The sequence below is a fragment of the Arvicola amphibius genome, chromosome 2, assembly GCF_903992535.2.
Source record: "Arvicola amphibius chromosome 2, mArvAmp1.2, whole genome shotgun sequence".
Classification (NCBI taxonomy): Eukaryota; Metazoa; Chordata; class Mammalia; order Rodentia; family Cricetidae; genus Arvicola; species Arvicola amphibius.
The window spans coordinates 176,486,558-176,513,731 of NC_052048.2; the positions used below are offsets into that span (position 1 = coordinate 176,486,558).

General features: G+C 47.8%; 1 protein-coding gene across 1 annotated transcript in view; it reads left to right on the plus strand.

Annotated features, from left to right (window-relative positions):
- The first annotated feature begins 5,677 nt into the window (after positions 1-5,677).
- Positions 5,678-27,174, plus strand: part of Ccdc136 (coiled-coil domain containing 136) — a 31,435-nt gene continuing 9,938 nt past the window's right edge. Inside the window, 23 exon segments of the mRNA XM_038319848.2 lie at positions 5,678-5,735; positions 6,484-6,591; positions 8,707-8,955; positions 9,040-9,114; positions 15,667-15,987; positions 19,540-19,651; positions 20,374-20,542; positions 21,615-21,656; positions 21,659-21,729; positions 22,029-22,221; positions 22,696-22,788; positions 22,790-22,852; positions 22,854-22,871; positions 23,226-23,255; positions 23,257-23,412; positions 25,029-25,047; positions 25,050-25,162; positions 25,164-25,204; positions 25,206-25,221; positions 25,677-25,731; positions 25,734-25,778; positions 25,781-25,899; position 26,356. Coding sequence (XP_038175776.2) covers positions 5,678-5,735; positions 6,484-6,591; positions 8,707-8,955; positions 9,040-9,114; positions 15,667-15,987; positions 19,540-19,651; positions 20,374-20,542; positions 21,615-21,656; positions 21,659-21,729; positions 22,029-22,221; positions 22,696-22,788; positions 22,790-22,852; positions 22,854-22,871; positions 23,226-23,255; positions 23,257-23,412; positions 25,029-25,047; positions 25,050-25,162; positions 25,164-25,204; positions 25,206-25,221; positions 25,677-25,731; positions 25,734-25,778; positions 25,781-25,899; position 26,356 — 2,167 coding nt within the window.

Sequence of the window (27,174 nt, forward strand, 5' to 3'; positions counted from 1 at the left end):
ATGGCTAGAAAGGAAAATACCTAGCTGTTGTTGGTAGCTGTGTGTGGGTGTGTGTGGTATGTGTGTGGTATATGTGCACATGTGTGTGGTATGGGGTGGGGTGGGGTGGGTGTGTGGTATATGTGTATGGTATATGTATGTGTATGGTGTGTGTGGTGTGTGTATGGTATGGGGTGTGGGGGTGCTGTGGTGTGTGGTATATGTGTGTGTATGGTATGTGTGTTTGTGTATATGTGTGTGGCGTGTATACGTATGTGTGCACATGTGTGTATGTGCATGGTATGGAGGTTTGGGGGTGGTGTATGTGCCATGAAAACCAGATGTAATTTGTTTTCAGGTGTCTTCTATTCCTCTGCATCTTATTTTTTTAAGACAGGGTCTTTCCCTAAACCTGGAGCTTGTCATTTTGGCTAAATTGCTGGGCTGCAGGCCCCTAGGAGCCACATGGCTTCACCTCCCAGTGCTAGAGTTATGAGTGCATGCTGCCGTGCCTGGCTTTTGAAGTGGATCCAAACTCAGGTCTCATGCTTAAACAGTATTTTACCCAAAGAGGCATCTCTGAAGTTTAAGGTCAATCTGAACTACCTAGCAAGTTCCCAGCCAGTGTGGGCTAGAGAGTGAGACCTTGTTCCAAAACAAAAAGTCCAAGAAAGAAAAATCCATGTCCTCCTAACTTCCATCGAAGGAGTATAAAATCCAGGCATTTCAAGAAAAAGACTGAGAATAATCGCCAAGCAACGTCTTTCACTGACATGCTGCAAATACATTTCATAAAAAGGAAACAGAAGTGCGTAAGAAATAGTGGAACGCAAGCAGAAATGGTGAGCAGAGGAATTTATAAATATATCAGCAAGGCTGGAGATCCGTTAGTGGCTCAGTCCGCATTAACTGGGTGTGGTGGTGCACACCTGTAACCCCAGCCCTGGGGAGATGGAGACGGAAGGATCAGAAGTTCAAGATCACTCTTAGGGCTCCAGCCCTAACATAAGACAAAAAAGAAACCAGAGGGTGACAATGACAGACTACAGAACGGGATGGTGGGATGAAGCTTAGTGGGCTTAGAAACGGGTGGAAACCAAAACACCAGACTGAAATTCAGGGACCAGGAAAGGAGAGCGTTGGTATGCGCTCAGCCACTTCCATAAAAGCACGGTGACTGCAGACTTAGAGATCGAAGAACATGGCTGGGTGTGGTGGCAGCGGACATGCTACTTTTAACTTGGGAGGCAGAGGCAGACAGGTGTCTGTAAGTTTGAGGCCAGTTTGTTCTACATAGTGGGCTCTAGGCTAGCCAAGGCTATACAATTAGACCATCTCAAAAACAAAACAAAAAATAAATTAAAAAAAGAGGGGAGCGGGGAAGGAAGGAAGGAAAAGAACTGTAGAAAAATGTACCTGGAGACTAGCATGAGTGGCTTCTACACCAGCAGCGGCTGGGAATTAAAGATAAGCAAATCCACAAACTGTGGCCCTTAAATTGGCCCAAGTACTTTACAGAGTAATTTGGCAACAATTAGTAAAATTTTGAGGCACTCATTCCATGACCCAGAAATTCCCTTCTAGGAGTCTGCCCTTGGGACATGGTCACACACGTGCCAGGAAGGCATACATAGAACTGCCAGCTGTAGCATTGTTTTATTATGAAAAACTGGAAGCAGCCCAGACGCCCACTAGAGGACGGCCAGAGCTCTGTGGAGATGCTATGGGCACCTACAATTTTAAGGTTTGCACATGAAAGTGCAATATTATGTAATATTATTTAGACAGGTAATATGTAATATTATTTAGACAGGTGTCCAAACCACACAAATCAAAATTATGTAATTTTTGTGAATATATGTGTACAACATTCTTTCTTTCATTTTTTTCTGAGACAGGGTCTCTCTGTGTAACAGCCCTGGCAGTCCTGGAACTCACTCTGTAGACCAGGCTGGCCTCACATTCACAGAGATCCACCTGCCTCTGCCTCCTACGTGCTAGGATGAAAGGTGTGCCACCATGCTTGGCTAAGGTGCAACTTTCAAACCAAGGATGGTCAGGGTTGGGTTTTTCCAGGTCCCAGGCTTCTAATTCAGATAACGGCTGACACAGACCTACAAAGTAACAAGGAAACTTTATTTAAAACCAACACAAACAGTATGGACCAGAGGGAAATTCATGGGATCAGTGGTTCACAGGGTGAGAGACTGTTCAGGGACCCCAACTATGACTTGAGGCTTCCCTTTATGGGGTTCAGCAATGGAGTTTTTACCAAAGTGCAGAATCACAGTAGCTCTCTGTTTTAATTAATAGATTAGATCATATATGCATTTTTCACATATCCTTTTCCATAATACATCTGGTTTTAATTATAGAGGCACCCAATTATACATAGGTGTAAGATGACAAATATGGCATTATCCCTAAAAGTTTACTCAAGGACACAGCTTTCCCTTCCTGTGGGCACCCACCCCAAACCCAGTTTAGGTAGGACTGCCTTTCTGTTCTTTCTACTCAGATGCGTCGGGAATATATCAGTCTTTTATTATTGTTGTTGCTATTGTAAGACTAGCCTTTAACAGCCGAGACATCTCTCCAGCCCCACTGGGAATACATTTGAATAAAAATCTTGATAGTTGTTAGGGATGGAGAAACTTGAACTATTGTTTAAAGAGTGGTGTGTGTGTGCCCTGATGGGACCCATGGCCGCTAGGGGCATTGCTATGAGAGGGCTGTGCATGCATATCACATGCAGGTGAAGATCTAGGTTGCTAAGCACATTACAGGAGGGAGGGAGTGTGCATAACTAAACCCAGACAGGATCCCGAGATGCTACACCAGTCCCTGTGCTTACCTACCTCAGAATCAAATCTGGCAAGATATTAATTGTCCTGGAGACACGGCTTAGGGAATAAGAACACTGGCTGTTCTTCCAAAAGACCTGGGTTCAATTCCCAGAACTGACATGGCAGCTCACAACCATCCAGAACGCCACTCCCAGCAGTCCAGCGCCCTCTTCAGGCCTCCTTGGGCACTTCACACATGTGGTGCACAGATATAAATGCAGACAAAATGTTCACACACCTTCAAATAAGTAAAATTTAAACATACAGTTATAAAAAGTAAAATTACTTCTGGGAGAAAGTCAGTTTTCTTTAATGATGGGACCCCCGGTAGGCCAACCACACTCCATGGCAGGCCCTGCTCCCAAGGATAGGAGGGCAATAAAAAAAAAATGGATTTGATTAAAAAAAATAAAAGAAAACCTGGGGGGTGGGGATAGGTAGTGAGGTGAGGGTGGAGAGTGTGGCCATGGGAGGAGTGGCGGATGGTAAATAGAATCAAAATACTAAAATATAAAATTTTCAAAGAATTAACTAAAATATAAAATTTGTAAAATTTAAAAGTGGCTAGGGATGTAGTTGCTAGTGGGGCACTTGCCTACCCTGCACAAGCTCCAAGCTTCAGTCCCCAGAATCCCGTGAAAAGGAAAGCGATACAAGCCGTCTGCTGTGCACATGCTTGTTACATTAGTCTTTGAACTTTACTTTGTTGCAAATGCTCATTCTAAAAATGTCTAATGGTTGCTCTGAGCATTTGGAAACAAGGGTAACGGGGGATAAATGGCAGCATCAGTCCTCAGAGCGGATGATCTCCCGGGATGGGTTTGGTGGTGAGGTTGAGTCCTAAACCCTGGGATTATGAGGTTTAATCCAGATAATCCCTCTAAGATAATCACCTGGCTACCTGGCCTTTCAGAAACACACCCCAGAACCACAGCCCCCCTCCCCAGACCTGCTAAGTTCTCTCCTTCTGACCCCTAACTTCACCTCATCTCAACTCCATACAGGTCCAAATAGGGTTTGCCTCCTGCTAACAGACTGGTTCAGGTCCCCCTTGAGTGTTCCCCCAGATCAACAGTGAGTGATGACCTGCACCCCAGGAACCGGGGAGAGATTAGTCCTGATGCTCAAGATTTAGGCTTCCCTGAGGAGAGATCTTGGGCTCCTGGATGGCACAACTGACAGCTCCTTTCTTTCCACTCACCCCTGCCAACCGCTACTATGACCTGCTGCTGAGACAGACAGGAGATGCACGGGGCAGAGCCACCGCGCTTCCAGAGTGAGTCTCCTTTAGGACCCCCACGGCAGCCACTCTCCATCATCTCTAGCAATGACCTTGCCGCCCAAGTCTGGCTGGACGACCTGCGGGACAGTAGGCTTGCCGGGGGTTCTTCTCCATGGCAGGATTACTACGGCTGGAGTGGAGCCTGTACCCTGGGGAGCCAGTGAAAACGAAACATCCTTCATTCCTCCATCACCAGACTGGGGTGGTTGGGACTCACTACTGACTTTTGGGCATTATTGTTAATAGGGAGCATGAGTGTAAATTCTGTAATGAGTGATGAGGGCATTATTAATGTAGTTGGAAGAGTCGTGTTTACTCCTTTGTTCCTGGGGCCAGGTTCTTTGCTGGAAGCTGAAGATATGAAAATGACTAAGGATGCTTTCCAACCTTGACGGCAGGAAACACTGCGATGCTGCCGGGAGGGGAGAGCAGAGCAGAGGTGTCTAACAAGGAAGGACTGGGGTGTCCGGAGACTCTCAGCCTGGGACTGAAATTACTGATAAGCAGGGGATGTGCAGGCAGAGAAGCGCTTCGTTCCTTGGCACACGGAAGGCCTGGCAGCCTGGGGAGGTCAACACAGCCAGCCCACGTCCAAACTCTAGGAATGAGACTACAAGAGAAAGGACGGGTGTGTGTAACCAGCTTAGAAATCACCCCACAATTAGGACTCGGGAAGCCCGTTCCTGTGTACCCACTTCTGACCTGAACGAGACCTGCTGACATGTCAGATCTGCCTCAAGATCAAGATCACCTCTTGAATTAATAGTTGAAAAGGTGAAATAAGCCCCGTGGTTTCCCACACGTTCTAACAGAGGGAATATCAGCGGTGCCCACACGGAATAGGCCATAGGGGGCGTGACTAAAGGACAGGGGACATGACAGGTCTTGGTGCATTGAGGGCTCCTTCTAAGTCGGTCCTTGGCTCTGGCTTGGGAAATTCAGGAAAAGCAGTGATCATCGCCTTGCAGTTGGCACATCCAGGTCTCAACTTCCCTACCCTCCAGTCCTGCAGCAGCTTGGGGCACGTGAGGCTACCGGGAGGGGATGGGCTCGGTGAACTGCGGCTATGGGGACGCTGGCCCTACGTGGAGACCAAGGAAGTGCGCGCACGTCTGCGCATTTGCAGGAAACAGCCCATTCTTGTTTATTCGGCCTCAATCACCAGGCAGGACCAGGCCCTGAAACCCAGAGCTGAGCTGTCCCTACGAGCAGCTGACCCAAGGTGGGTTCTGTCGCCAGAACCAACCCATCTTGTCACTCCTTGGGAGCATCCTTAAGTCCCGGTAGCTCACGTTCGCTGTGCAGGCGCAGCAGACCAGGAGCTGCCTCGAGTGAGCCTTGGGCACTTTGTTGACAGGAGCTGAGTCTCTTGAGCTGGTCCCTACTCGGTCAGGAGCTGGGGACGGACAGGGAGGGTTTCCGGGCGGCAGCAGGCGGGCACCCGCGTCAGGTGGCCAGGCCAGGCCCCGCCCCCACGGCCCGCCCTCTCTCCTCCCTGCGCACCGGGCTCTGGGTCCCCGGCCCCGCGGCTGCGGCTTCTGCTCGGGAGGCGGCGGCGGCGGGAGCGGTCATGGAGGCAGGCGGCGGGGCCGGCGCGGGAGCCACGGGCTGGAGCTGCCCCAGCCCAGGTCAGAGCCGCCCCTCCCTCAGCTCCCCACGCTCCTTCTTCCCGGCTCTCCTTCCTCCTGACCCCCAGGTGCTCCGGGTACTGAGTCGGCCCCCTCCACCCTGGCCTCCACCGGAGACCTTTCTCCATCTTTGGACCTGGGGCGTCCCCTCCCTAGCGGTCACTCCCCAAGCGCTCCCCACCTCGTCTCTCCAGCCCGACAGTGCTTCCAGCTCGTGAGGGGCGGCGGGAGCGGGGAGGGGGGGCCTTAGCTCCTGCACCCTTACAATTCATAAAAGCTCTTGACCACAGTGAGGGTGGGGTGGGCGAGGTCTAGTGAGCGAGGGGAGGGGAGAGGAGAGGCCTGGGTTGGAACCCCTTTCCTCCTGGTCCGGCCGCCCCTCCCTCCTCTGCTTTGCGCCACCGCATCCTCCCAAAGCCTTCTTTCTTAGTTCCCATCCTACCCCTCTTCTCCTTGTGCCCCAAGCTAAACACTCACCCTCTTTCTGTCTGGGCGAGGGAGAGGAGCCGGCAACATCCTGGAACAGGGGTGCTGAGATTGGGCAGCGCCCGGGCTGGGGTCCTCTCCTTAGGCGGAGCGTGAGAGGTGGCGGAGGGAGTCGATTCGCAGAGCCGGGCAGAGTGAGTCAGGTTCCTCCAGTGGGATTACAAATTCCGGGGTTCTCAGACAAGAACTCACGTCCCTTTCTTTCCCCTCAGCCCCCAGCCTCTCTCGAATCCTACAGTGCCTACTTTCTTCCTGTTCACAGGACCCACAGTAACCACTTTAGGCGCTTATGAGGTATCTGAGGGTTGTGAGAGGAAGAAAGGCCAACGCTGGGGGTCCCTGGAACGCCGTGGGATGCAAGCTATGGAGGGTGAGTTTTCTGGGTGGGGGGGAAGAAAAGGCTTTCCGTCACCCTATTCCCCAATCCCTTTCCATCCTCCTTCAGTCCCTGACCCGAGCTCTGAGCCAGGATGTGGCCCTTCCCTCACTTCATCTCAGGCCCCTCCTCCCTGGTGGCGGAGCTCCAGGCCTCCCCTGGGCATAGACATTGATAGAAGTTTGAACGCATCCCTTTGGGCTCCAATCACCCAGCTAACCAGGTTGTGTGACCAGGGGGAGCTGCCAGACAGAAAGAGGTCCTGCTGAACAGAGCCTGGAAGCAGCTTTTCAGCGGGGGGCTTGTTCTCGCTGCCTGCTGACCTGGATCCCGAGCTGTCTCTCCTTTCTAAAAGCCGGGACATGGACGTGTGAACTGTCTGGTGCCACCACTGTCAACTCTGAATGGAGCCTTGCAGCTTTAGTAAGAGGGTGCTTAGGAGAGAGCTAGGTGAAGCCAACTTCCAACACCACACCCAGGGGATAGGGCAGGTAGGACCAAAACATTATCCAGGACTTCCTGGGAAGTGTCCCCAGGCCCTTCTACAATCCAATACAGGCCTTCCCTAGAGGCTTGCTGGCATAAGGGGCCTTAGATGAACCACATGCTGTTGGTATTAGAAAGGGGAAACCAGAGCTTCAGAATTTAGAAACAAGGCAGTCTCCACCAAGACAAGATTGCTATTTATGAGAACTGCATTGCAGTAAAAGGAGTGCTCACCAACCTGAAAATGACACCAGTACCAATTCAGGGTTTTGTTTTGTTTTGTTTTGTTTTGTTTTGTTTGTTTTTGAGGCAGGATTCCTATGTGTAGTAACCCTAGCTATCCTGGGACTGGCTCAGTAGACCAGGCTGGTCTTGAACGCACAGAGATCTGCCTGCCTCTGCCTCCCAAGTGCTGGGCCCACTCCTGGCTCCAATTCAGTGACTGGTCTTTTTTTGCTTGTTTGTTTGTTTGTTTGTTTTTAAAAATAATTTATTTTTACTTTATGTGCATTGGTGTTTTGCCTGTACATATCTCTGTGATGAAGTTGGGTGCCCTGGAACTGGAGTTAGACAGTTGTGAGCTGCCATGTGGGTGCTGGGAACTGAACCCAGGTCCTCTGGAAGAACAGCCAGTGCTCTTAACCACTGAGCCATTTCTCCAGCCCCTCCAACTCAGTTTTTAAAATATGTTAACAGTACTGGAGAGATGGCTTAGCAGTTATCCAGTGTTTGATTCCCAGCACCCACACGGCAGCACATAACCATCCTATAACTCAGCTCCAGGGGATCCAATACTCTCTTCTTTCCCCAAGGGTACTGCATGCACATGATGCACATGATGGACAGACATAATCAGGAAAACGAACAGATGCATTAGATAGATAGATGATAGATAGATAGATGATAGATAGATAGATGATAGATAGATAGATAGATAGATAGATAGATAGATAGATAGATAGATAGATGTGCAACATGGCAGGTTTTCTTTTATACATGAATTCAGCTTCAGACCTTGAAAGCCAACTTGGGTCAGCAGGAAAGAGGTGGACCTTATGGTACCCACTAGGCAAAAATAAATGTAGAAAATTTCAAAAAGGTATTTGATAATTTATCCAGTAAACAACTCAGAGTCTTTTCCTTCTGATGCCTTCCTTCTTTACCTGCAGGCCAAGCCAGTGCTTTCCTACTATGAAAAGGCTAATATTTTGCAAACCACCTCGATATGGGTTGTTTTTCTTTTTTGTCCCAGCCTTGCCCCCTTTGGCCTAAATACGCAGCTGGTGTCTGAATGCCTGGACCCTTTCTTCACTCCTGTCCCCACTACCCAGTGATCAGAGTAGAAAGAAGTGCCAGGTGTCCTCATGCAAGCTCCTTGTCAGTGAGCCAGCATGAGGGTGCTGTAAGGGCGGTAGACATTCAATATTAGGAGCTCGGAAGCGGGAGAGGGTACTTCCTAATCTGACCCACCAGAGCCTCGCCATGTGTTAAGTCCTGCCCGGGGAGCCTTGGAGGACGCCAGGTGGCACTATTCCACTGCTCAGGTCCTGGGGTGGTGAGATGATGCAGGACTATTGAGGGGAATGGACACCGACTCTCCAGTGAGACCCTTGTCTCTCCCAGGGGAGGTGTTACTTCCAGCTCTGTATGAGGAGGAAGAAGAGGAGGAGGAAGAAGAGGAAGAGCTCGAAGAAGATCAAGTAAAGAAAGGAGGGAGTTTGGGTTCCCTGTCCGTGAGCAAGCACCGGGGCCTGAGCCTCACAGAGACTGAGCTGGAGGAGCTAAGGGCTCAGGTGCTCCAGCTGGTGGCAGAGCTGGAGGAGACCCGTGAGCTCGCTGGGCAGCATGAGGATGACTCCCTGGAGCTTCAGGGTGAGCGTCTGTGATGGGCAGGAGGGCTGGGCCCAAAGGCTTTGTGTGTCCCCAGTTCCAAACCAGATGTCCCTCTCACTTCAGGGCTCCTGGAAGATGAGCGGCTCGCCAGTGCCCAGCAGGCAGAAGTATTCACCAAGCAGATCCAGCAGCTTCAAGGTAATGCCCCCCCCCAAGGCTAGATAGCCACTGGCCACCCTGATCACAAGGTCACTGTCCTCCAAGGCTAGGCAGCCACTGGCCACCCTGATCACAAGGTCACTGCCCCCCAAGGCTAGGCAGCCACTGGCCACCCTGATCATAAGGTCACTGCCCCCCAAGGCTAGACAGAAACTGACCACCCTGATAACAAGGTCACTGCCCCCCACAACTAGACAGACACCGACCACCCTGATCATACAAACCTAACTGGTACCTTTACCTCTCTCTTCTCTATTCTTTCTTTTCTCATCACTTTCTCTTCTCCTTGCCCCCCTGTTCTCTTCTTGCCTTAATTTCCTATCTTTGCATTTCTACATGGCAGTCCTGACCTCCTCTCTTTAGCCTCCCTTTTCTCTTCCCAGCCTCCTCTTCCACCCCCACATCCCTGTTCACCCATCCAGGGCCGGGGTGGATGACCAAGGTTGAGTTCTAGGTTATATTTCTTTTTCTGGTTCCTCCAAGGGGGGTATGGGGAGAGCAGAGAGCCAATGGTATGTGACTGGGGGACACACCATGTGTCTTTGAAGGAAACAGGTAAGAACCTGAGTTTGCGGCCCCCCAATCCTGTCTTCCAAAGCCTGTGACCCTTTGTCTCAGAAAGCAGTAAGGCAGGCGTCCCACATTTCCCTGCACTACCAAATAAAGAGGGAGCTTTTGTTACTTCTCTGGGCTTCCGGAAGGTTTTGAGGATCTGCCCTAGAAAACAGCAGGGACTCTGTAGAGAGAGCTGAGATCAAGCCAAATAAAAAGTATAACCATAACCGGAGGAGAAAGGTCTGGAAGCTGTCCTGGTGAGAGCAAGCGAATGTGTAACCCTAGGAGCCGAAGAGAAGGGTACAAGATGTAAGCCAAGGGAGAGGCAGGAAATGTGGCAAAGAGAAGGAAAACGACAGAGATGCACGGCGTAGGGAGGGAGGGAGCGTGGGTGCTGGTTAAACATCATCCAAGCTTCTGGGCTTAGCTTTATCGTGTACAAATTTTGTTACCTTGGGCAAGTCACTTTGATCCCTCTGAGTCTCGGTTTCTTTTTTTCTTTTATTTGGTTTTTCGAGACAGGGTTTCTCTGTAGCTTTGGAGCCTGTACTGGAACTAGCTCTTGTAGACCAGGCTGGCCTCGAACTCACAGAGATCCACCTGCCTCTGCCCCCTGAGTGCTGGGATTAAAGGTTTCTTGTCTATAAAATGGGGCACACTCCTTTGTTCGTCAACTATTTGTGGAGCTCCATTATATTTAAAGAAAACAACAAGGAACACAATTGATCAAATGCCTGAGGAGTAGATTCCACAGCTGGGCAGGAGGGCACAGAACTGTAATCCCAGTATGTGGGAAGTAAAGGCAGGAGAATCAGGAATTTGATGCCAGCCTTGGCTTCATAGTGAGTTCAAGGCTATGTGAGCTTCATGAGATCCTGTCTCATTAAAAAAAAAAAAGTAAATTCTAAAGGAAAACGTAAAATGAGTTCAGTTGGCAATAAAGGCAATACATGTATGAACTCAATATGATATGTGATATGTGGATGGGGATGAGATGGGGTTAGTTTTACATAGACAACTTCAAGAAGATGGCACTTGAGTAATGGGAAGGATCCAGTTGTTCAAAATCTGATGGAAGGACCTACTGGGCAGAAGGAACTGGGAACGCAAAGGTCCAGAGATGAGAATGAGCTTCATGTGTTGGGGGATAGAACCAAGGTCACTGTGAAGTGCATCTGAAGGACCCTGGCAAGAGGAAGGCAGAAGTCTGGCTACAAAGGCCTTTTAGGTCAGCTGACAGGGCTAGCTTTCTGTGTGGGTGAAGTAGACACCACAGTATTTTCCAAGGCTTTAGTTTACTTTTGTCTTTTTCCTCCAGTGTTGGGGTGGAATCCAAGGCCTTTATCAAGTGTTCTACCACTGAGCAACAGCCCTAACCCTCCGAAAAAGTCCTGTGGAATCCAGGAGGGGGAGAGGGAGTGTGATTGTTTCCTTGAATTAGGGCTGTCGAAATGGAGAGGGTTCAGAACATGTTTGAAGGTGGAACCTTCATGACTACCGGGAAGAAATGAGTACATGGTGATACTTAATTGACTTGGAAAAGCCTGGCAAGAGATGAGTTTGGGGACTAGGCAAACCATTTACGAGTTTTATTTGCCGGATGAGTTTGATGCTCAAATGAGTATGTGAAGGAAGCATTTGAATGTGTAGATCCAGAACTGGGGGAGAAACAAGGCCTAGAAATGAGATTTGATCATTTTTAACATGCAGACAGCATTATAATCTATGGGAGCTGGGCATTCAGTTCCACCAAGAGATACCAGTGGGAGAGACAGGTCCGTTCTCTAACTAGAGGCCCAAGGTAGGAGGAAGAATGAACAAAAGAAATGGTAATAGAAGGAAGACCTCAGTTCATCCTGTCCTGAAAGCCAAGGGCAGAAAATGCTTCAAGGAAGAGACGCTCCACTGTGTGGAAAGCTGCAAAGGCAAGAGAGATGGCCGCTGGCGTTGGCAAGATGGAGAATCGGGAGACAGCGCAGATTGGATTGGAACTGGAGAGAAAACAGGAGGTCAAATGGAGAACCGGGTACAGAGCATGGCGATAACCATTTTAACGAGAAATGAGGGACAGTGGAGCGAGCTCAAGGGAGAAGGTTTTGTTTTAAGGTTAGGAACCGTTGATCTTGTTTATACGATGAAAGAAAAGGCCAGTTGAGCCAAATATTAGACTTTGCTTAGAAAAGAACCTTCCTTTCCTTCCAGTATGGAGAAGTCTGAAAATCTGAAAGACCATGGGGGGAAAGGAGTTGTAGCTAGATTTATTTCAGCGATCCCCAGGTGAGGGGCTAAGGGTCTCGAACCCACCCAAGCCCCGCCCCGCCCCGCGGGAGGAACCTGAGACGGGTCCTTGCGCACGCGCGTTGCCCGTTTCCGCCAAGTGGGGGCGCTCGCGGCCTCAGAGGTACCTGGTGTTAAGAGGCCGTTCCGGCCGCCACAGCCCCCCGGGGCGGCACCGGCCGGGTGGCGGAAGGCCCCCCTGGGAGACCGCTTGTGGGGGGCCGGCGAGATGCAGTCCATAACCAGTAAGTGCGAGTCGCCTTCCCTGCCCCGCTAGCCGACTCCTGAATGCTCCGCCGCGCCCGCCCCGACGGCCCCAGCCCGCAGTCAACCGGCGCCAACTCTTTGGAACCTGGTCCCTGCCTTTCTAGCTCCTGACTGGGCTGTCCCATCTGGCTTCCAGGATAGGCCTGGCTCCCCGCCACCCATCCCTACCCCAACTCCCATGATCTGAGAAGTCAGTTTACAGAGCCACAGAGTGAGGTTTGAGGGCTTTCTAGGAGATGGAGGTTAGTCGCACCCCTGCCCCCGAATGACCAGCCCAGGTCCTGGGTCTTCATCATAGTGTCCAGCTGACCACACACCCCCGTGTCTCCCCCGCCAACTAGACTGAGCTGAGCGTCTGGATCTCACCCCGTAACTCGTGCTGTGGAGTATATTTGTGTCATGGGGTGCTCTTGGCTATGAACTTTATGAAAGCAGGGAACATGCTGTATTACTTCCTTTCAAATAGGAAGTCTGAGCCTGGGGATGTGGTTCAGTGCCTAGCATACATGAGGTGCTGGGTTCAACCCCTACTAAAGGAATGTAGAACAAAACAAAATCCAGGAAGTTACGCAGCCTAGTGCACATGCCTGATGGAGGGGGACCGGACGTGCCTATCTAACGTTGATATCTGCCATCTATCCAAATAGGTCCTTTTTCCCTTCTCCCTGCTCTCCATTCAGCTTGACACAGGCCTAGTGAGTTTGAGACCAGCCTGTGCCACAGAATGAGATGGTGTCTTTAAAAAGCAAAAGAGGCTGGGCGGTGGTGGACGCACGCCTTTAATCCCAGCATTCAGGAGGCAAAGGCTGGCAGATCTCTGTGAGTGGGTTCGAGGCCAGCTTAGTCTAGCGAGAGTTCCAGGCTCAAACAATTCTCTTGCCACAGACTCTAGACGGCTGGGGCTACAGGCATGTACAACTATGCCTTTAAATGTGTCTTATAAAACTCCTAGGTTCTCTTAAACATGTAATTCTGTATGCAGAGACAAAATTCAGTACAAATCGAATGAATGAGCCCCTCCCTCATGCATGAATACAGTAAATATTTATTGAGCTGCATTCTGCTAAGCACATTACTAGATATGGGCGCTGTAAGGGTAAACCAAACAGGCATGTTCCCAGTTTTCATTGTTTGTACCAAGTGAGGATAGAACCAAACACAAGCAAACATGCTGTGGAGTTCAAGGAGTCGGAAGAGCTCTGAGGATGGTCCTTTGGAGGTGGGGGAGGAGAGGCTAGGAAAAGATGAACTCTGAATGTTTGGTTGAGTGAGCAGGGGATGGGACACAGAAGTCATATGAAGCCTCATTCTCCTTAATCCTGACCCTGCTTTTGAATTCTTACTGGAATCCATGCCTTTAACTCTCTAACCTTTGAGAGTCTCACTCATTCCAAATGGGTACCTGCATCTAGAACTCTGAGATGCAAAACTAAATAGGGCAACTCATGTCTGTAATCCTATCACTTGGGAGGCTGAGGCCTAGTGAGTTTGAGACCAGCCTGTGCCACAGAATGAGAGAGTGTCTTTAAAAAAAAAAAAACAAAAGAGGCCGGGCGGTGGTGGTGCCTTTAATTCCAGCACTCCAGAGGCAGAGGCAGGGGGATCTCTGTGAGTGAGTTCCAGGCTAATGTGGTCTAGAGCAAGTTCCAGGACAGGCTCCAAAGCTACACAGAGAAACCCTGTCTCAAGAAGAAAGAAAAGGAAAAAGAAAAAGGAAAAGAAAGAAAGGAAGGAAGAAAGAAAGAAAGAAAAGAAAAGGAAGAAAGGAAGAAAAAAGAAACCTCAGATGTTCCACAGAGTTCTAACACATTTGTTTTGCAAATTAAAATACATGTATAATCCATATGTAAAATGTAGAAACTTGTGAAAAATCAAGCAGTATCATGCACAGGTGTGATATGGAGATTAAAATACCTGCCACTTTAGCCTATTTCTCTGAAGCAACTGTTTTTTTTTACTGTATTTAAATGTGTGGCATACTTGTGTTCATGTGTATGCACGTGTCTGTGAATGCACATGTATGCATGTGAGTTTGGAGCCTAGGAGTCGATATCAACTGTCTTCTTTTTTTTTTTAATATTTATTTATTTATTATGTATACAATATTCTGTCTGTGTGTATGCCTGCATGCCAGAAGAAGGCACCAGACCCCATTACAGATGGTTGTGAGCCACCATGTGGTTGCTGGGAATCGAACTCAGGACCTTTGGAAGAGCAGGCAATGCTCTTAACCTCTGAGCCATCTCTCCAGCCCCTCAACTGTCTTCTTTAGTCATTGTCCACCTCATTTTTTTGAGACAGGGTCTCTCACTGAGCCAAGAGCTCGCTTACTCAGCCCCAGTGGTCTGCCTCCACCTTCCACTCCCACTCCCCAGTCCCAAGGGCTAGGGTAACTGACTCATGCCGCCATGACTGGGTTTTTACGTGGATACTGGAGGCCTGAACTCAGGCTCTTTTGTTTGCTTGGCAAGCATTTTACCGACTAAGCCATTTTCCCAGCTTTGAAGCAACTGCTCTTTATGGGCGTAGATCTGTCTATGGGGCATAGACCGTTTTTCTGTATCTTTATATTATATGGTGTCTGGTTTGGTTTTCTTTCTGGTTCCTATAGCATGGACGCACTTTTGTATTTTTAGTTAGTAAAAAGGCTTGTTTCGACTTGCTGGTTTTGGAGGTCTCAAAGAGGCACTGTTTGGCTTCTACTAAGGCCCTTTTGGTGACTGGCACTATTGATTCACAGTTGATGTTGTCAGTCATCATGTAGGTTAGCATGTCATATTTTATTATTTTATGATGAGCTTCTTTTTTAATTCAACCTTGAATCCTAAATGTGTGCTGTCTCACATTCTGTGCTTTACAGGGAGTTTGGGGTAAGGGACAGCCTCCGAGGCTCTGAATTTCCTAAGCTCCCAGGATGGATAACTGAAATGCTCTAAACATTATTTTTTTGTTTTGGCTGTGGGATTTTTAGAAAGACTTAGGACATTGATAAAATACTGCCTACTCGGTGTTTTGTTTTGTTTTGTTGGAATAGAATACCCAGCTCAGGCTGGACGAGATAGTTTCATGAGATAGCTGAGAATTTCCTTGAATTTTATACAGATGAATATCATGCAAAGTCATGGGTTTCCTTACGTTTCTGTACATGTGTCACTGCACCGTGTTCTCATAGCACTTCATATTTGTTGTTCACACTAGCCCACATTGATGCTGTGAGTGTAAGGCCTCAAAGTCTGCCTGGCTACCACACTTACTGCAAAGAGTCACTGTCTAATCCCTTCTTTGGTATACTTTTATTTTATACCTTATGATGCTCTGCCTCTCTTGTGGGGGGAAGACTAGGTTGTCTGTAGTTTCCAGTCAGGAAGTAAGTCTATCTTGAACTCTGTGCTTCCATACCATGCTTAACTCACTCACTTATCTTCTTGACAGGTGAGCTGCAACATCTGCGAGAGGAGATTTCCCTGTTAGAGCGTGAAAAAGACAGTGAACTTAAAGAAATAGAGCAGGAGTTGCATTTGGCTCAGGCGGAGATCCTGAATCTGCGGCAGGCTGCAGCAGATTCCGCATCTGAGCATGAGAGCGACATCGCATCCTTGCAGGAAGATCTCTGCCGGCTGCAGAATGAACTTGAGGATATGGAGCGCATTCGAGGGGATTATGAGATGGAGATTGCCTCACTCCGTGCGGAAGTGCAATTGAAGACATCTGAACCATCTGATTTAAGTGTCTCAGACTTCTCTGGGATACAAGGTATGAGACCTTTTGCCCCATTCACAGAGTTAAACAGAGGAGAGGACATCATAGGTAGGAAGATGGTAGAAGAGAAGTGTGAGATTATGCATTAGAAACTTCTAGAAGGAAAAATCTCCCATGTTTACTTTGAGACTAGAGAAAAAAAATCACTCAGCCATTACATAACAAGTCCATGGTGGTATAAGAATTAGTGCCAGGGGGGGAGGGTACGGGTGGAGGGGAGGGGAGGGGAGGGAAGGGGGAGGAGGAGGGGAGGAGATGGAAATTTTTAAATATAAAAAAATAAACCATGAAAAAAAAAGAATTAGTGCCATAGAGATGTTCCTTGGAGATTCTTAACAGAGAACTGTTAGGTCCTCATTGATTTGACTCGGGGAAAATACTCCATGTGGAAAAAAGGTCTGGGGTGGACAGAAGGACCTGTCACCTCAGGAACCCCTTCCTGCTGCTGTGGCATCGTGGCTCTTTGCCTGAATCTGTTTAGGCCTCTAGTCCTGAGTCTGAGACCTAGAATGCTAATTCGTAGGTTCATTTAGCCCTCCCCAAAGTAGAAACTTTGGGAGACAACAAATGAGAACACAAGACAGCTGGAGAGGAAGAAAGGTTATTTCTAGTAATGCATGTGGTACTCAAAAGCCCCAAGCCCTGTTTTCAGAAAGTCTCCCAGCTAGTTGCTAGGATTCATGACATCAGAGGGTTAGCCTTTATTCTAGCCTGGATTTATGATCTGGGTATAATGGAGGCCCTATATTTGGCCAAGTCAAGCAGAGACAGTCAACAAGGAAATGAAAGAATTCCAAGTGTTCCCAGCTGTATTAAGCTTTTCATGAGCGCCTTTGGACAGGTGAGGGAGGCAGCACACGGGAAAGGATGCAGCTAGAGTGGCCCTCACCTGAGCCAGGATCTCAGCTCTAGCTGGGGCAGCATGGTCAACTTAGTCAGCTTATTAACTCTCTCCAAACCTCATTTCTATGTCTGGAATATGGAACCCAACATAGTTAATAAAGTCTTACAGCAGAATGGGACACTAGGACAGAAAAGAAGCCTCAGGAAAGTACGGAGAAGCCTAAACGATATGTGGAGTTAATCGGAAGGTGTTGCTGGTTCTTAATCATGACAAGTAGGCAATGGTTAAGATGCTTAGTAGCTGAGTAACCTGAGTGAGAATTCTCCCAGAGAACTTTTTACTGACTTTGTGCACTGTCTTCTTTCGTTTTGTAAGTCTGAAACTATTCTAAAATTAAAGATTTTTTTAAGGGGAGTGGTCTTACGCAGGGCTATCTCAAGGATTAAATGAAGGTCAAAATCATCAAGTTCAAAGCTTCATGCACAGTTCTCAATAAAGGTCTCCTTCCTTCTCATGGTCAGTCTAAAATTAGTCTAAGAACATCTTCTTATTTATTTATTTACTTACTTAGTTCAAGCTACTTATTTATTTAATTAATTCAAGTTATTTATTTATTTGTTTATTGAGACAGAGTCTCTCTACATAGCCCTGGCTGTTCTGAAACTTGCTGTGTAGACCAGGCTGGCCTCAAACTCACAGAGGTCTCTGCTTCTGCCTCCCAAATGCTGGGATTTAAGGTGTGTGCCTCGACCTGTCTAAGAGCTTCTGATGGAAATAAAGGAGAAACATTAGAAGTGATATTCAGAGATGTTGAATCTTCTGGTAGATATAATATGTCTTATATTGTAATCAAGACCAGTTAGTGTATCTTAAATGTCAGTAGAATTAGTGTTCTAAGTGCTGTGATTCTTTTATGTGTCCCGGAGTGTGTGATGTATATGTTAGGGTTGGGGAAGCCCTGGCCACTGCATGCATGGTAGGAGCCAGAGGTTGGTGCTGTGGATCTGTTGGTGTTCACCTGATTTTTTTTTTTTTGAGACAGAATTTGTCACTGAACCTGAAGCTTACACCTTGGCTAGACTGGCTCATTAGTGAGCCCCAGGATATCTCACTGGTCCCCATGCCTCAGTTCTGGGATTGTAGGTACAAGCCTCCATTCCAGGCTTTTTATGGGGACACTGGGAATCAGAACTCATGTTTATACAAGCAAGCACTTTCCCCACTCAGCCATCTCCCCAGCCCCAGTAATATTGTTCTTTTCTTTAAATATGTATTATTTTTATTTATATGCGTATGTGTCTGTCACATGTTTGGGTCACCGCTGAGTCCAGAAGAGGGCATTGAAGCCTGGAGCTAGAGTTACAGGTGGTTATGAGCCAGGCAACGTGGTGCTGAAAACTGAATTCACTCTTATAGAAGCGCAGCAGCCCTCTTACAGGCTGAGCCTCCCCTACAGCTCTGATGGTTCTTCCTCATAAGGAGATATAACGTGGTATTTCAGCTGGACCTCTTGTCTCTTCTTATGCTTGAAGAAAAGAATCATTTTCGATTGGGATGGGCATTTCTATTAACAGATGAAGGAAAATGGGTGCGGCTTGATGACAGCGTGCTTGCTAGCATGCACGGTGAGACCCTGGGTTTTATCCCAAGCACCCTTTGTCTTAGTCAGGGTTTATATTGCTGTGACGAAACACCATGACCACAAGCAAGTTGGGGAGGGAAAGGTTTATTCAGCTTACACTTCTACATTGCTGTTCACCCCTGAAGGAGGGGTCAGGGCAGGAAACTAGAAACAGGAGCTGATTCGGAGACTATGGAGGGGTGCTGCTTACTGACTTACTTCCCCTGGCTTGCTCATAGAACCCAGGACCACCAGCCCAGGGATGGTACCACTTGCCGCGGGCTGTGCCTTTTCCCTTTGATCACTAATTGAGAAATGCAGCTGGATCTCATGGAAGCATTTCCTAAACTGAGGCTCCTTCCTCTCTAATGACTCTAGCTTGTGTCAAGTTGACACACAAAACCAGCCAGGACACTGTTACTCCCCACAAAAACAATCAAAGAACCCAACAAGGAGTATCTGGACTGTATCCAGGCCAGTGTCTTCAGCGTGATGATAAAAGAAATAAAGGATACTCAGAATGAGTGGGTTGTCTCTGAAAGGCAGATCTAGAAGTTCACATCTCTCGGGATTTGTGCTAAAAACATCATGGGTGCTATGATTGTGCCTCAGTTGCTAGACTGCTCAACAAGCATTAGTGAAACTGTGTATGATCCCAGGCACCTCATTTTTTTAAAAAAAAAAAAAAAAAAAAAAAAAGCAGGCTTGGTGTAATCCCAGCACTCAGGAGGAAGAGGCAGGAAGATCTGAAGTTTGAGGTTAGAGACTAGCCTATGCTACTTGAGGCCCCATCTTAAAAAAAAAAAAAAAAGATAAAGATAATGGATAAGTAATCGTAAATAGTTAACTAGAAACTTAAATACAATAAATTCAATGTACTTTAGCCTTCAAGATCTCCCAAAAGCTCCATAGGATATTTCACTGGGAGCATTAGGATGAATACGTGGGGTCTGTCGTCTGTGCCTGAGGAAAAGAGAGACTGTGTAGCTTTTTGCTGTTGTTTCCATCCAGGAAAACTTGGGGTTGGTCATCAGTGCTCCCATCACTGAGGATCTTACCTCTCTCTGCTTCTCTTCTGCAGAAGAACTACACCAACTTCGGGAGCGCTACCACTTCCTGAATGAGGAGTACCAGGCCTTGCAGGAGAGCAACAGCAGCCTCACTGGGCAGCTTGCTGAGCTGGAGAGCGATAGGTATAGCCAGGAGGCAGAGGCTAGGGTCCTGAATGGTCCTCTGCTCCTGGAAAGCAGTCATTCCTATGTTATCCCAAGGGTATGGAGACCTCCCAGGAGCAGGCTCAGAATGCCACCAAACTATATCAGAACTATAGTTAAGTGAGCTATAAAAATGTAATTTTCCTCTATTCCTGGCATTGGACTCCAGCTAGCTCTGCTTTATATTGGCTCAACCGAGATCCCTTTGTTGTCCACACAGATGTGATTCAGTCCTAATGGCATAGAGCAGTGGTTCTCAACCCTCCTAATGCTGCAATCCGTAACACAGTTCCTCATGTTGTGGTGACCCAGACCATAAAATTCATAACTGTAATTTTGCTACTATTATTAATTGCAGTGTAAATATATGATTTTCAGAATATGTGGTATGAGACCGCCAAAGAGATCGTGACCCGCAGGTTGAAAACCACTGGTGTAGAGCCTTCAGGTTATAGGTGGCTTGATATCAGGCCCAGTCTTGAAACCAAGATCCTAGGATGTCCCAAACTCAAAATGCCTATGCAGTGAAGTGCTGGAGGTTCTGTGTAATCTTTTAAAAATAATGTATTTGAGAAGTGAGGCACAGTAAAAGGCACTGTAGTGATTTTGGCCTAAACAGGAAGCAGTGGGCCTGAGCACACTTGACTGTTCATACCAGACAGAGAGCTCTTCCTAACATAGCCCTGGGTTCCGGATTACAGGACGCGAAGAGCAACAGAACGATGGTTGGACTCCCACATGCTAAGGAGCATGATGTCAGCAGAGTCTCAGACTTCAGAACTGGATTTCCCAGAGCCTGATCCTGAGATGCAGCTTTTGCGCCAGCAGCTGCTGGGAGCTGAGGAACAGATGCAGGGCATGCAGACCAAGGTAGGCTGCAGAGGGTGGAATGGCCGGCTGCTGCTACTATCTCTCTCACCTTTTCCTGTAGTAAGAGTAGGGCTAACAAAGGAGCCACGCATTACGGCAGGGTTTGGTATCCTGGGCCCTTGCTTGACTGATAGAAATATAGTCATGTGTCATGTGATGGCATTTTAATCAAACAATGAACCAGACGTACGGTAGTGGTCCCATATGATTGTGAGTGCTGAGAAGTTCTTCTCCTACTGATGTTGATGTGCAACGTGTTACTGAACAGCGTGTGGTGATGCTGTGTAAACAAGTCTACTCTGTGAACCACAGCAGTGTGAAAGTAGAACACATACAGAAGCCAGGCATGGTAGCACATGCCTTTAATTCCAGCACTCGGGAGGCAGAGACAGGAGGATCTCTGTGAGTTCAAGGCCAGCCTGGTCTACTGAGCGAGTTTCAGCAGGACAGCCAGGGCTGTTACACAGAGAAACCCTGTCTTGAAAACAACAACAAAAAAAAAATGTTCGGTTATAAAAACAGGATGCCAGGCGGGAGGTGGTGGCGCATGCCTTTAATGCCAGCATCTGGGAGTCAGAGGCAAGTGGATCTCTGTGAGTTTGAGGACTATATAGTGAGTTTCAGGACAGCCAGGGCTGTACACAGAGAAACCCTGTCTCAAAAAAACAAACAAAAAAACCCAAAGGAACAAAAACTCCAGGATGCCATGTTATACTGATAGCATCTTCAAATATCTCATATTTGTTGTATCTATTAATGGCATCATTTTCTTTGTTCATAGTTCAATCTTGGGGTGTTCATTGGCATCCTAGGGATAGTAAAGCTTGGTCACCACACACACACACATACACACACACACACGCACACACATTATACTATCTGTGTTTGTATAACTGCACTCTGTAATGATCACACATGATTTAGTGGCTTAATGACAAATTTCTCAGCATGAGTCTACCTTGTTATGTGACACCTGACTATATTCAAATCTAAAGAATGACATATTTCCCTGTCCTTAGTGTGCATGTGCCATCTACCACAAATGAGCCCCATTTTCCATTTCCCCACCTAGTGTAAGGACTTGTGTTGTGAGTTGGAAGAGCTCCAGCATCATCCGCCGGGGTCAGTGAGGAGGAGCAGAAGAGGCTGCAGAGGGAGCTCAAGTGTGCCCAGAATGAGGTGCTTCGGTTTCAGAACCTCCCACCAGCGTCGCCCAGGTAAACATTTCTGGGGGAAGGGCAGCAAGGCTCAGAGTCACTGCCTCCAGGGAGGCTGGACATGAGGAGTGAGGCTGAAAATTCGGCTGACTCCTGTCCTATGGCCAGAGCCCATCATCACCCGAAGCCACATAGGACGGTGTGTAGAGAGGTGGGTGTTGTCAAGTGTCTTCATCACTGAGGACACCCAGCCGTAGGTCCAGAGAACTTCTCAAGAAGCTCAAGAAAAGCATCCCAGTGGCCTGGATAAAGTCCTCCTGCTTCTTGAGAGTAACTTGCTTTACCACATCCTCCCGACTGCAGAATGAGGAACTGAAGAGCAGGCTCTGTGTCCTGCAGCAAAAGTATGATGCTAGCCAGGATGAGCAGAATGAGCTTCTGAAGGTGCAGTTGCAGCTTCAGTCTGAGCTCCGGCAGCTGAAAAGTCTCAGATCCACACCTGTAGAGAGCCCAAGTGAGAAGGTAACAGCACCAAAGGTGAAGGACAGTGAGGGGTCAAGAGCACTAAACTGAGACTTTGGGGGAAGGTAAATATATAGTAACTCCAAAACTGGGGGATATGGCTTTTGGTAGACTGTCTACCTAGCATGCATGAGGGTCCTAGGTTCAATCCCTAGCATTGAAACAAAAGCAAAAGCAGACAAACATTTTTTAAAGCCTTGTGTGGTGAGCCATCTATAATGACAGAACGAGGAATGGTAAGAAGCAGAAAATTCAGGAGTTCAAGGCTAGCCCCAGTTACATTGAGAGTGGTTTACATTTATTTATCAACAAACACACACGCCAAAAAGATAACTATCTCCTTCAAGTGCTGCAGAGGTGGGAGGACAAGTAGCAGGTGAAAAGAGGAGATTCTCAGGTGGTCGGTGGCTTAGTTAGGGACAGAGAGCAAACTCACAAAACCCAGCACCACTACCCAAAGCCTCCTGCATGCAGGAGTTAAGGTGCCAGCTCCAGAAGCTGCCAGGTCCCAGCACCACAAGCAGTATGTGTGAGAAGGAAAAGCGCTGGAATGCACAGCATCACCTGGCAGGACAAGCTGCGGAACCATGAGACAGAACTGCAGCATCTCCGAGGCATGGTGGACTGCTTGCCGAGAGAAAAATGATAAGGTAAAAAAGGAGGACCAGGCCCGGAGCACGTACCAGGCTGGATCTTCTGTGAGGCTTGACAACAGAGTGGGCCTGGGTAGAAGCTCTGTGGAGGGAATTGTTAGTGAGGTGGACTAGAGCCATGATATACCCACATGCCTCCTTTTATTTAAACCAGAAGATTCAGGCTGCAGAAAGGAATCCCATTGCTTCTTTCCTGATGCAGTCTCTCAAGCCTGTTAGGGATAGGTCTGTTTAGTTCTCCCTGATTCTCCCTGGTTGGATGAAGTCAGGCTTGGGAATGTCAGGGGAAGGAACAGATCCAGGTGAGGTGGTAGATGTGTTCATAGGATGATGGCTCACCTCCCCTACCAGAATACAGGGATGCAAGCCCAGCTTCAGGAGATTGAAGGGACTGTATCAGTCCAGCAAAGATGAGCTGGATCGGCAGAAGCACATGTATGACCAGCTGGAGCAGGAATTCCTGCTCTGCCAGCAGGAGCTGTCAGAACTCAAGACCAACCAGCCTGTTTGTGATGACGAGGGAAACTGTTCCAACAAGGTAATTGTCGTTCAGAGTGCTGAGTGCGTCTGGTACCAGCTTGGGAGAAAGGAGGTTCAAAGACAAAGGGTTGAGGTTACCCAGCTAAAGGCAGAAGACAAAGGCAGTCTTGAACTTGATTTGAGAAAGAGCCATAGCTTAGTAGATCAATGCATTTGATCTCAGTCAGTGTGAACATCTATTTTCCTATGACCCCATGTATATAAATTGGTATTATAACTGTATTGATGTCCTGTCATTTAGAGGAAGGAGCACACACGTAAACCCATATGCCTATGTAAATAAACTAAAAAGAATAGGGCCAGAGTCAGAAGCAGGATGTAGGTGATGGTCTTAGGGTCTGGTCTGCACCCAGAGTGCTGACTGTTAGAAGAACCATACTCTTTTAAGATGTATGTAGTCGGTCTTGGAGTAAATTCTCAAATCATTAATTTTGCTTTCTTCAAATTAAACTTTTTTGTGGAGAGAAGGGTTGGCACAGAGTCTCACTGTGTAGACTGGGTCACCCGTGAAACTGATGACTGTTCTTTGCTCCACTTCAGCTGCTCAGGTTCCAGGCATGAACCACCATACCTGACTTGTAACAGAACAATATTTTTTTTTTTTTTTTGGTTTTTCGAGACAGGGTTTCTCTGCGGCTTTGGAGCCTGTCCTGGAACTAGGCTCTTGTAGACCAGGCTGGTCTCGAACTCACAGAGATCCGCCTGCCTCTGCCTCCCCGAGTGCTGGGATTAAAGGCGTGCGCCACCACCCACCCGGCTCAGAACAATATTTTGTCTCACTTTTCTTTAAGAAATAAATTCTGGCCGGGTAGTGGTGGGCACTAAACCCAGCAATCGGGAGGCAGAGGCAGGCGGATCTCTGTGAGTTGGAGCCAGTTTGTTCTACAGAGTGAGTTCCAGGACAGCCAGGGCTACACAGAGAAACCCTGTCTTGAACACCTCCTACCCCCTAGAAAAGGAAGTGAGAGATCTGGTAGTGTGCAAATCATTGAGAATTTTATTTGATTTTAAAATATCTTGGTTTTGAGAATCATAGGATATGTAGTCTTAACCGAAATTCAGCAATAGCTCATATCTTCTCTAAGGTTTTACCACGTGATAAGACTGGGAGTGCAGCTCACCGGGACTGGGAGAGCACTGCCTCCTCATTCATTAGGCCCTACGTCCAGTTTCCAGTGTGGGCGGGTAGGTAAAGGTAAGGAAAGCAAAACTAGGGAAAAATAGGTCAAAATTAAGTTTCTTATTGATGAGGAAAACAATCAGCAGAGTGGCTTGAGCTGGAATTCCTATAGTGTGGGATTGTGGAGATAGTGTTCACAGGAAAGGGCCAGAGAACAGAGAAGGACACTGAGATCACTGCTTCTCGAATCACCTCTGAGGGCAGATGAAACGAGAGCATAGATACTGAGAGTTGCAGAGCAGACTGCACAGACTACACCGCAGGGTTTCCCCTTAGCTAGAGGTCTGGTCTGCTCAGGGTGATCAGGCCAAGGTGACTGACCAGGGAAGAGAGAGGACCTAGTACGTCACAGGGGGCTGGGAGCATACAAGTGCTCCTGCCAGCCCCCAAAATACGCCTTACATATAACCCTGCCCTGCCCCTCCCCACCATAGTGTGATGCACTGCTGTCCAGACGACAGAATTGCAGGACAAGTTCAAAGCCTGCCAGCAGGAGATGGGGCACCTGCAGATGGAGCAGTGTGAACTCCTGGAGGATCAGAGGAGACTGCAGGAGGAGCAGGGCCAGCTTGCAGGAAGAGTTGCACAGGCTCACATTCCACAAACCAAAGTGGCCTCTTGCAGAAGGTACTCATTGCCAGGGTGTAGGACCAACTGGATTCAGGGGAGGCTGCTTGACAACAAGCGTCCAGGTGTAACTGCCCGTGGGAAAAATAAAAGGGAGGGATGTGAGTGTTTTTCCTTTCTTGCCAAGCACTTCTTCCTTCTCTTCATCCTCCCACAGAGCTGATTTGGGTGTTTTTCTTCATAAGGGGCTTTAAACCTTAAAATGTATTTTATATTCTGAATCTGCGCAACATTGTATATTTAGCTGTTTGGTCCATCTGGAGGATGCACCCGAGAATCACTCTGTAGACTGGAAAATAGTATCCACACATATGAATCTTTTACTCAGTTAGCAGAGCTCCATAGAAGAATCCCTTTCCCGGAAGGACTGGATCAATAAGGGATGGAGCCCAACAGGAATGGGGCCTAGGCAGTTGCTTTCCCTTAACCATCACTTTCCTCCTCACCCTACTCAGAGTCAGGAGCTGCTTTCAAAGCTACAAGACCTGTGTGAAATGCAGCTGCTCTACCAAGCATGCAGGACGAACAGAGGAAACTGATAAAGAATCAAGAAAGTGTATTAAGGAACAGTTAGAAGCACACAGAGAACTTCGAGATTTCAAAGAGTCTAATTTCCAGGAAGTGTTGGCAAACCCTCAGGATGCCAAAGGGCCTAAATCTTCCAGTTGTGAGAATAAGGTAACCGCAGCTGAAGGAAGGAGAACGGTTTCTCATGGGTACAGCTGTGTGGCGAGGGGAGGAGTGGGGCTATGGAAGAGTTGACTCAGGAAGGCCCAGGGGGATAGGGTTGCAGGCTGAGTCTAAAGCCCGCCCTTCACTAGTCAGGGTCCTCCGGGGCTCCAGTAAGTTGTTGCTTTACTTCGATGGCCCTGAGGGATCTGCGGCAGAGGCACACACTCTGGTTTGATGTTTGGAATTATGGAATGATTCAGCTTGAAGAGCTGAAGTGCAATCAGCATCTAGAGCAGAGTTAAGAAGCCCAGAAGTCTGTCTGACCACTGGATTCAGTCCCATCAACATGGCATTTCAAGATGCATGGGATCAATTCCGTGTTTGTTTTGGTTCCTTGGACTGGCCCTAAATTGTATTGGCTTTTTTTGTATGACCTGGGAAAGTCTAACTCCATTTTCTGAGTGTTTAACACTTTGAGGCTCCACAAACAAATCTGGCCCAGTCATCTCCAAGAAAGCAATTGCAACAGACAGGGTTCGTGGGTACTGACCATACTATCCAAGCCAGGTCACAGGAACTTAACAGAAAACCAGTGTGTTCATCAAGCACTAACAGGTGGTCATGCCTATGAGGGAAAATAGGGTAGAAATCTCCATACAAGTCTGTTCTGAATGGGTGATTAAATTTGGTCTGATGTAGACAGAGCAGGTAGACAGTTTCAGTTGAGGCTGCATGAACGAGGAGAACCAGGAAGTAGCAGAAATTCAAACTGCGGGGACAGGAGCAGGAGGGTTGATCATTCCAGGGATGTAAGATATCCAGGCTGGAAAGCCTGGGTAACATAGAGACTGGGAAACCAGATATAAACTGTTTGCTTAATCAATTGTATCTAATGCTGAATATCACCTGGGCCTGGAATACATACCTCAAGGCCAGATATGGAATCTGGGGCAGAAGGTACAAGGACTAAGTAGGTAGCTAGACCTTGATTCCAAGCCTGCATCTTCCAAGGAAAGAATTCATATTCACACATTCCCAGCTGGGCTGATTTTACCATAAAGGGTAAGGGAGATAAACTGAGCCTAAAGATCAGGATTGTGGAGTACACTTGATTAAAACGGTGGTGTGTGGTAGGGAGCCGGGGTGTTCTTGAGAGTCACCTATACTGCTTCAAGGAGGAAGATATGCCAGAGTATAAACCCAACAGAAACAGGAGCCCTAAAATCACTGAGCATCTGCCCTGGGGAGATTTTCCCAAAGGAGCAGTCACCTGTAGGTTCA